This window comes from Merops nubicus, unplaced genomic scaffold (genome assembly GCF_000691845.1).
Source record: "Merops nubicus isolate BGI_N331 unplaced genomic scaffold, ASM69184v1 scaffold11184, whole genome shotgun sequence".
NCBI classification, from domain to species: Eukaryota; Metazoa; Chordata; class Aves; order Coraciiformes; family Meropidae; genus Merops; species Merops nubicus.
Window position 1 is genome coordinate 1 of NW_008603633.1, and position 10,342 is coordinate 10,342.

The 10,342-nt window shown below is 42.8% G+C and overlaps 1 protein-coding gene across 1 annotated transcript in view; it reads right to left on the bottom strand.

The window, feature by feature from the left end:
• Positions 1-9,494: 9,494 nt before the first annotated feature.
• SLC22A16 (solute carrier family 22 (organic cation/carnitine transporter), member 16) overlaps positions 9,495-10,342 on the bottom strand; it is a 13,663-nt gene continuing 12,815 nt past the window's right edge. The window contains exon 7 of the mRNA XM_008938737.1: positions 9,495-9,791. Coding sequence (XP_008936985.1) covers positions 9,579-9,791 — 213 coding nt within the window. The 3' untranslated portion in view covers positions 9,495-9,578. The remainder of the gene's footprint in view (positions 9,792-10,342) is intronic.

Genomic DNA, 10,342 nt, shown 5'->3' on the forward strand with positions numbered 1-10,342 from the left:
GGCCTTGGGCACTTCCCCAGCGCGCCGAAGGAGGCTTACGGGGCCCGGGCCCTGCACGGAACAAGCGGGCTTTCTTCCCTCTCTTACAAGCAATTAAGTATGTGCCGAATGTTTCTGAAGCTGCCTGAAGACTGGCATACTGCTTGAGCAATCGTGGTGATTCTGCCTCTCTACTCTGCCCTGGTGAGACCTCACCCGAGTACTGTGTCCAGCTCTGGAGCCCTCAGCACAGGAAAGACGTGGACCTGTTGGAGCAGGTCCAGAGGAGGGCCACAGAAATTATCAGAGGGCTGAAACACCTCTTCTACTAGTACAGGCTGAGAGAGCTGGGGTTGTTCAGCCTGGAGAAGAGAAGGCTCTGGTGAGACCTTGTGGTGGCCTTCCAGTGCCTGAGGGGGCCTGCAGGAAAGCTGGAGAAGGGCTGTTTAGAAGGGGGTGTAGCGACAGGAGGAGGGGCTAATGGTTTTAAACTAGAGCAGGGTAGATTTAGATTACACATTAGGAAGAAGTTCTTTACTATGAGGGTGGTGAAACACTGGAGCAGGTTGCCCACAAAGGCGGTGGAAGCCCCATCCCTGGAGACATTCAAGGTCAGGCTTGATGGGGCTCTGAGCAACCTGATCTAGTTGGGGATGTCCCTGCTTACTGTAGGGGGGTTGGACTGGATGGCCTTTAAAGGTTCCTTTCAATCCAAAGCATTCTATGATTCTACAAACACAGCATGTCCGTGGGCCTGGTTATTTCAGTCATCACAAGGCAATGAAGATCAAGTCCCTGCTAAACCATAAACACCTGACAAGCTCAGCCGAGCAGGACTGTCTGGATTATCCTTTCTCATCAAAAAACCACAAACTTTATAAAAACCAAACCTTTCTGCAGGATCACTAGGATGAAATTTTATATCAGAGTTTCTTGGGTCTGGGGCATTTGCCACTGGCAGGATATTGTGGCTAATATTTGACAGCCAGAGCATTTGTCCCTGAACAGGTTCATGACGACAGTGTTTGCAGACCACTCCCCTCCATCCCCAATGAACAGTGATTACCATGGATCTCCCATGCAGGTGTCTTTTCTTTGTAGCCATTTAAATACAGACCAGCAGCCATCCGAAGGGCATCTGTACACACAGCGACAGCGTGCACAACACACCACCAGCTGTTCTTGCCTCCCAATCTAGCCATGTTCTTACGCAGCAAAACTAAAGCTGTGGCACATGACACATAAGCATTCACTGACCTTTTTAGAAGCATAATTTTTAGTTTTGTTTGTTTTGTTTTGTTTTGTTTTTTTCCTGGGGGAACAAGAAATAATTCTGCCAAAATTGTAGAATAGCTGGATTTTTCTGCGTGTTCTGAAAATAAAGTATTGAATAAGATGGAGAAGGTTTGCTTGTTTAGAAATGAAATTGTTGATTGCCTTGATGTGTTGATCATAAAATGTATGTGATCCTATGTCATTGCAGGACATCTGCAATAGCTTTGAAGATGATCCTTTCACATATGGGAGACTCCTCCAAATATAAACAGAGGTTGCACTGCCAGCTCAAATTAAAGTTGCCTGCTATTTCTGCTCCTGAGATTCTACTTCCCATTGCTTATACCTTCACCAAATTTGAATTATTTGCATTGGAATTTCCTGTGTTGGGTGTTTGTGCAAGGCCAAACATTTTAGGGAATTCCCAGTGGGTCTATTCATGAGAATGAGACTCAGGAAATGCAAGCTGGTTTGGGATACCAGCTCTTACAGTAGTTCCACTGAGAAACTCTTACTCTTCCATGGGCTAAATTACTTTGGAAGGGTGATGCCCTGGGTTGGGCCAGGGGAGGGTTAATGGTTGCAAGTAGCTGCAGCTGGGCAGGACCACAGCCGGGATAAACAACCAGCCAATGGGCTATTCAATACTGTGGTGATGTCATGCCCTCCATTTAAGGGGAGGGTCAGGCCCATGCAGGGGTGGTGGTTTTGGAGCTGGCTGAGTAGAGCAGGGAAAGCTGTGTTTTGGGTAAGGGGTTTATTATCACTTGCTTTATGTATTATTTCACTTGTGTCCTCTTTATTATTGTTATCTTTTCTATGAAACTGCTTTTATCTCAACCCACAGGCTCTTTGTTTTCTCTTCCTCATGATTCTCCTCCCCTAACACTGTGGCAGGAGAGGAGAATTGGGAGCAGTGGTAGGTGGGCTTTAGCTCCCAGCTGAGGTTAAACCATGACAGGTCAACAGCCTTGTCCTGAAGTGCCCATAACTAAGGTACACCATCCTTTAGGATGAAGAAAAAGCTTTGTCCTATCTGTGTAATCTAGATGTGTGACTTCCCACCACAAATGTCTGTTTATCCATACAGGCATCTACAAGGGGGAACAATTTCAACTCTTTTAGGGCTGCCATTGTTGTTCTCACCTCTGCTCTTCCCTTAAAGTACAGTGCAGTAGCACAATGCAGAGCCTCTTTGGTGGAACGCCCAGAGCCTCGATTAACTGAAGATCCATAATTCTGTATTGGGGCCTTCAAGACAGACGTTTTTTGTTACAGATGTTGGTGCCTGTGAAAGACGGGGGAAAAAGCAGGACAGAAAAGAAGCTCTGTGTGACAGGCCAACTGCTAAAGACCCCCTGGATCTTTGTGTATATGTTCTGCATACTGTGCAAAGTATGTCGTTTTGAACTAGCAAATAACTGGGTAAATAGTATTCCAAGTGCAGCATTCCCCTATTTGTATTTTGAGAACGCTCCTGACAAATGCTGTGATAGTGGCTGTTGTGTCCTCGGAACGCAAGTCATGACGCGCTGGCTCAGGAGGAGTGTGCCCCCCTCTGCCGCAGCACACGCAGCCCCGGGGGCACGTGGCGCTGTTTCTGAACCATGCCCAGCACCAGCCCGGCTGGAGTGGCACTCGGGAGGCGTCCCGTTCCCCCTTCACCTCGGCACACCCCCCACCCTCTGTGTGCTCCCTTGGGCACAGCAGCGGCGATGAGCAGATGGCCTCTGTGAGCACAGTGCTGCTGGCCTGCATCTGATCTTATCAGTGACATCAATCACTTCTTTAACCAGTTCAGAAAAATCAAGTCAAGCGTCAGTGTTTGTGGCAAATTACCATTTCAGCAAAGAAGTTCAGCTGTTCCTCATTTTGCTGTTTTCATAGAATCATAGAATCCTTTAGGTTGGAAGGGACCTCCAAGATCATCAAGTCCAACCATTGAGCCAATAGGGCTCTAAAGTCCTCTGCTAATACAGATCAGAATCTGTCACGGTTGGAAGGGACCACGAGGGTCACCCAGTTCCACCCCCTCTGCCATGAGCAGGGACACCTCCCACTAGATCAGGCTGCCCAGAGCCTCATCCAGTCTGGCCTTAAAGGCGCCTAGGGATGGGGCCTCAACCACCTCCCTGGGCAACCCATTCCAGGGCATCATCACTCTCATGGTGCAGAACTTCTTCCTCATGTCCAGCCTGAATCTGTCCACGTCCAGCTTTGCCCCATTCCCTCTAGTTCTGTTGTTACTCGATAGCCTAAAAAGTCCCTCCCCAGCTTTCTTGTCGGCCCCCGTAAGATACTGGAAGGCCACAATAAGGTCCCCTCAGGGCCTTCTCTTCTCCAGACTGAACAGCCCCAACTCTCTCAGTCTGTCCTCGTCGGAGAGCTGCTCCAGCCCTCGGATCATTCTCGTGGCCCTTCTCTGGACACGCTCCAGCAGGTCCACATCCCTCTTGTAATGGGGGCTCCAGAACTGGACACAGTACTCCAGGTGGGGTCTCACCAGAGCAGAGTAGAGGGGGAGAATCACCTCCCTCGACCTGCTGGCCACACTTCTCTCCAATGTTATTACTTACTTCTGGGTGTATTCTTTCAGTATGAGGAATATACCAGCAGCACTGACATTCCTATTAAAAAGCTTTGTGAAAATATCTACTGAGGGGTTGCCCATCTATCCCTCCTGGTTCTGTTGCTGTGTTCATGGTCACCTCAGTCAAAACCTGCTTTTCATTCTCATCACTGGCAATGAGACTGGGGACAGAATCTTTGCTAGGGTCACTCCTGGGTGCTGTTTTTTTCTTACTGCTGTGCAAGTCAGTCCATCTCCACATGGAACACTATGAGGGAACGTTAATAACTAGATGCTTGTGAGTGAGCACTCCATGGCTGGATCCTCCTCATCTGCAACAAACACCCAAGCAGTATCCAGGCCTGTGTGTTAGACAGGAATCCAGAGAGAGAAGAGTTGGTTTGTCACTAAATGTGATATTCCTTATGACTTTGGATTATTTATAAATCTAGGTTAGTAATTTCTTTGAAATGGTTGGCTTTGTGTACAAACCTCTGCAGTCACTTTTGTGTCAATCATATTCCCCATTTGAGGTATATATTTTTTTAGGCTTGATTTTTCTCAGCTTGATGGAACTCAGTGCTCTTGAAATCAGTATATCAGGGATGATTCACATTTCTCAACTTTGGCAAACAAATATTTGACCCATTCACTCTGGTTACTTTCAGGGAGGAACCTAAATCATCTGGCAAGCACATATAAAGCCATTAAAGCATGAATGATGAAGCCAAGTGATGGGTGTGACTTAATCTTGAGAGGAATAGATCAATAAAATATGTGTGGAAAATTGAGTAATTTGCACTACTTAGAAATTTAAGGGGAGGAGAAAATAAACAGGTTCCCAAGAATGGTTAAGGGGGCAAATGACAAAGATTAGGACTATAAACTGCTGTAATACTCATTTTCCTTGCACTGTCTGCCCACTCCAATTCCTGCATAAGGAATTTACAGTTAGTTTTCACATCCATTGAACACCAAGTGGTTAAAAGTTGTGTTGTTTTGTCATTCCTGTAGTCACCTATTCTCTTTTCTGAGCAGCTCGTACCCATTTTACAATATCTGCAGCTATTTTTGAATTCCTGAATGTGTTCGAGGGACTACTGTCCAGCCAGCTTACACAAAAGCAAAAATGAATCATATTCTTCCTGAAACTGAAATGCAAAATGTCACTTTTTTAATGCACATTTTGTCATAGTCGCCACCCAAACCTTGGTTTACACCTGCAAACACAAACAGAGAGGACACGCAGATGATACTTGCCAGCCTAAACCATGGGATCTCCAAGGAGTGCCAAAGCACCAGCCCCTGTGAAGGAGCGTGTACCAAACCAAGAGTGGGTCACAGGAGTTCATTAAATTTTGTAATGACTAAATACCATGTGTTTGACTTTATTCTTCCACATAATTGAAGATAATAAATACACATTTAAAAAAAAAATTAACATGTATTGTATTAAATCTACATATTCTGGGCAAAGAAACTCCTTCCTATGAGTACATACTTCCCATGTTACCAAAATGCACATTCCACCTGGTACAGAATCTTGTACAATATTCTTAGGTTACCAGTATATAGTGCTTTAATCTTCCTCCATGAGAGATGTAACAATGCAGGTACTCCTTAACTGACTGCTTTTGTTAGTTTTCCTGAAGAAAGAAACAAGAATAAGAATAAACCTGTTCTTTTGTCAACAGTCATGTCATCTTTTTTCTCTTTTTTCTTTTTGTTATTTAATCTTTGAGTTTAATTCCTCCCCTGTGCATCTGTACTGGGATTCAGACAAGCATCTTCAAGTTCTTTGTTAATGGCACAGGACGAATCCATTTGCAGCTACAAATGCCTTTCTGGCATCATGCCCCCATGGTGCCAATGACCTCACCTGTTTCTAAGCCCTCTCAGAAGGCACTTGGCCTCGTCTGTGGCCGAGCCAAACGCTGCAGAGGCTTCCTGAGGGACTGCACCCAAGAAGCTGGTATGAACAAGCTGTGACAGACACAGAACAAATCCCACTGCGGCCTCCACTCCATCCCGAAGCTGGGACGTCAAGCCATCTTCTGTTTCCACAGAAGCCCTCAGCCTTCAGGCAGGATTCACCCCCTCATTCAGACAGCCAGGGCACTACCCAAAGCAGCTGATGCACTGCACATAGTTTGCATAGCTTGTTTGTTTGTTTGTTTCTACATCATTGTTTAAACTATAGAAACTTGCACAAAGAAATTGAAGTGAGCTGTCAAAGTAGAAAATACATCTTTTCACATAGTGGTAAAATACACATTCAAAATATCAAACACGTTTACTTATTTTTCCTTAATTATCATTAAACTAATGACAGTTGCAGTCATTTCTATATTTAACCCAGAAAGTACATCCTTAGCAAACTGCAAGATGGTTTAATAATATATAAATTTAGGGCAAAAACATTTGTCATTGTGCAATAGTGACCAGCAATTAAGACAGGTAAGCATTCTAATCCAGTATCTCATAAAACCATTATGTAACTCCAGAACACAGTAATTTTCTACGCAGATGACAAAAACAGTAAAACAATTTAAGGACTCAGGCAACTATGAAAGGGAACATTTCTATGAGCAATGAGAGGAAAATATGCCCCCCAAGTACAGAAGTATTTTTTTTCAAACTCAGTGCTCTCTTACAAGAAGTTTTAGATAATCTATGAATATTTAAATCAACTCACCCTGTCTATGCTATATTTATAGCGTGTGACTAACGTCAAACAGTTTTGTCTGTATGGAAAAAAACAAGTGAACAGAAATGCTAGAGACTGTATACAGACATGCCATTTCCTGTTTTACAGCAATATGCTTCCTCAGGTTAAAGAGCATGATACTTCAAGGCATCCTCTAAGCTATTTGTGCATAAAATTACAAAAGGTGTTCCTGTAGATCAATAAACTTTATATTTCTGGGAGAAAAAAGTAACTTTATTAGTTCAAGGAAATTCAGGTCTCATTTGAATCAAAGACCAAATAGCAACTGACTTCAGTGACAGAAGGAACTGGCTTTCAGGGTTGAAAGCCACCAGGCTACACTGTGGTTTCGAACCATCATTAAACTTTAGCTTGTAAGCATTGCTCAGTATCGCTTCAAGCTTTTGCTTTTTTCTTTTTTGCTTTCCCTTATGTATGCCAATTACAGATGACTGGGTCCTGAATCCTTCAAGCCAAAGGAACATAAAACCTGCATTGACTGTTCTTAGCAGAGTAACCCCCAGATCAGTTATTTGGTAAGGAATTAGGAAAAAAGGTAATTATTCTTTAAAACTTTGTTAGAAATAGAGTGTACTGTCCCAGCACTCAAGACTAAGTAGTTTAAGATAGGACGTTGTACTAATACGAGAGTATCAGTGTGAAAGAACCCCAAAAGAATGCAATTACTGGAGCTCTGCGGGGGGGGGGTGGACGCGTGGGGGGGGGGGGGGACAGGGTGGTTGTCATGTCAGACAGTACCAGTTTAATGCCTTGTTTACTGCATGATTATTTTCTTTCTTAGCACAGTTAAACTCTTGTTTCAGGCAGGGCATGCAGAGTTTGGCAACAGATTTTGCAGATAAGGAGAGTTGTTCAGCTCTGGGAGGTGGAGGGGGATCTGAAAGCAGTGGAAGAATACTAGGTCTGCACTTCAGCAAAACAAAAAGCCACAACATGTGAGTAATCTTATCTTCAGTCATCAGAGCATGTATTCAAGTCATTCTCCGAATAATGATGCGATTACTCACGAGGGTAAGGTTAAGCACATGCTTTTGCTGAACTAATGGATCTGGACAGAAGCCACAGTACTCCATGCAGGTCTCTTCAGAGGCTTTCTCTGCAAATACCAGAGCACCCGCAGAATTGAAGGGAGCACAGAGATTCCTTTCTGCTTTCCGTGTAATTACCATACAGAAACTTCCTGAACTTAAGCTAACTGATTTTTGCTTGCTTTCAGGCATATCAGTCCTCATATAAGATACAATTTTGTCCTAATACCAGGACCAAAATGCTACTTGACAATCTAGGACAGTGCAGTGAAGAAAAAAGTCTTCTGTAAGAGGATATGGATATAAACCGTTACTCTGTTTTCAAAAGTCATTTAAAATAACATGATTGTGCAGATATAACTGTAAAATGTGACTAGTAAGCTTTACAGCATAGAGAATATTTATCTACAGTAATAAAATGCCTTATTTTGGGGTACGTGGCAGAGAAATAAACAAGGAAGACTTGTTTTGATGAGATTGTACCAGCTAACTAGAAGCCTAAGATGAGAAAACCTCTGATTTCAAATCAGGGGATGACAGGGTTGACACAGCCCAGGCAAGAGAGGGCTGTCTGAACATCGACATGCAGAAGGTTCCTGTGCTGCTTCCCTCAAATCAAGGGGGGCCAAGTGAAGAGGATACAAATCCTCAGGCAAGGAAGAAACCTCCAGGTGTGGAGGTAGACTGAAAAAGGGGAGGTGGGACACAAAGCCGTAAAAGTAGCAGCCAGAATGATGCATTCCTATCTATCAGTTTCCTGTGGTCCACAGACAGAATCGTTGCACCAGCAACCAAGTGTTGATGCACACATGAGGTGTAGCAACAGTGGGATATTTACAGACACTTTGACTAAAACTACAGAACTGGTAACTCATCTATTGATCAGTGTCCTCCAGCTACCATTTCTTAAATTACATTTTTCTAGCTGATTTTGTGTGGTATAAGGAAAAAATTAGCTACAGATGGCAGATGTAGGAGAAAAAATGGGTGTGTATATAATATTGCACCTACTAAACATTCATTAGTAATTAAGTCCACCTCTCTGCACAGAGCCTTAGTAAGACTCATCCACCATTTATTCTTTACCACTGAGGACTGAGAAGGCCTTGATGGAGACACCTGGCAAAGCTGCTGGTGTAGCTCTTAAAAGATATGAAGAATCTGATGCTAGATCTCAGCTGAAGTAAGTGAGAAGGGGAGCACTGAAATAACAGTCTGGAATGAGTAAGACTTTGAAAGGCATCAGGCATTTTAGTTTTACCCAAACTAAAAAGAACTTACTAAGACAACAGACAACAGCAGATCCAGTGAACTTTTTTTTTTTTTTAACTGCTAATAAAAATACATTTGCCATTCAAAAGAATGAATATACAAACTATTTGCACATCTTGCAAACTAAGCATTACTTTTTTCAGTCAGAAGATGTTCCACAGAATACTTTCCTTTGTTAGCAACAGCACCTTTTCTAGTAGAAAACTTGAAAGAAAATAATAAATGAGTTTACCTTTAACTTTACTACTATGACTTGATGCAACGTTAAGGCTTCTCTCTTGAATGATAACTGTCTGAGTTTACCGTGTTTTGAAGTCTCAAGCTTTTAACTGTCAGCTGCAGGAGGACAAGAGCAGACAGGGCACTTTGTGGTGTGTTTACAAATCCAACTGCAGAAAGTGGGAAGCCAAGAATTGGCATATTTTTTAACATATGTGTAATCAGGTAGGTTCTAACCTTTAAAGTCATCATTCCAACTGGACACAGTAAGTCGGATAGGTTTTTCTGAACACTGAGTGAGTTTGACAATGGATCTAGAAATCCTACCAAATTTTCTGCAGTACCTCAGTCACACGGAAGAAGTTTTATATACTTGCTCTATGGAAAAGGCAAGACTTGATATGAAGTAAAAGGCACAGATATTATAGAACAGTCACATTTCTTGAATAAAAAAGATCTTATAAATTAGATAATGATTAAAATTGGGAACAGCCATTTTGCTGTTGCTTTATTTCTCAGTGCTGACTCTTTCTTGACCAGACATCTCAATCTTTTCTAATGCTGCACCACTGTGTGCTGGAGGAGTCTTTCCTGAACAGCTTTTCTTATTTCTTCCCATTTCTGTAGCTTCCACCAAAGTATTAGTCAACGGTTTCCCCAGTGTCTCTGGAAGCATTATTGTTAATATTCCACTCAGAAGAGCCATGATTCCAACAAGCAACTAGAAGAAATAAACAGTAGCTGTAAAGGCAGAAAGTCTTTCAAGTTCTGCATATCTTTGATCTTTCTTGAAAGGACATTTAAAGTCAAGCACAAGGAACTGCAATGTAAAGCAAAGATCATAAGTCTTAAATGTTGACTCTATAAAAGATCTGCTTTTTTTGTTGTGTAAATGAAATATTATGTAGCAGATTTAATGAAGAACAAGTGGAATGTTCTGTTCACAAAAGATCAATACAGTGCACGCAGGAATAGTTCTGGTTTTAGAAAAACAATACATATATCACTTGGTACTTCCACTATCGGGTATGTATTTAAGAACTGATTCTAGGATTGTATACATTTATTTTTACATCCATGTTCATAGAGCTACAACATCCCTGCCACCTGTAATCTCAGTTCACACTCCAGCCCCTGAACCTATTCCCCCCTGTACCTGTGTGCCCATTCCTCCTGCACAGTCAGATCAGAATTTCTCAGTGTGGCTTGCTGGCCTGGAGCCACAAAAGTGCACATCCCTGCTCAGGAGAGCTCTGCAGCAGGTCAAGAGCT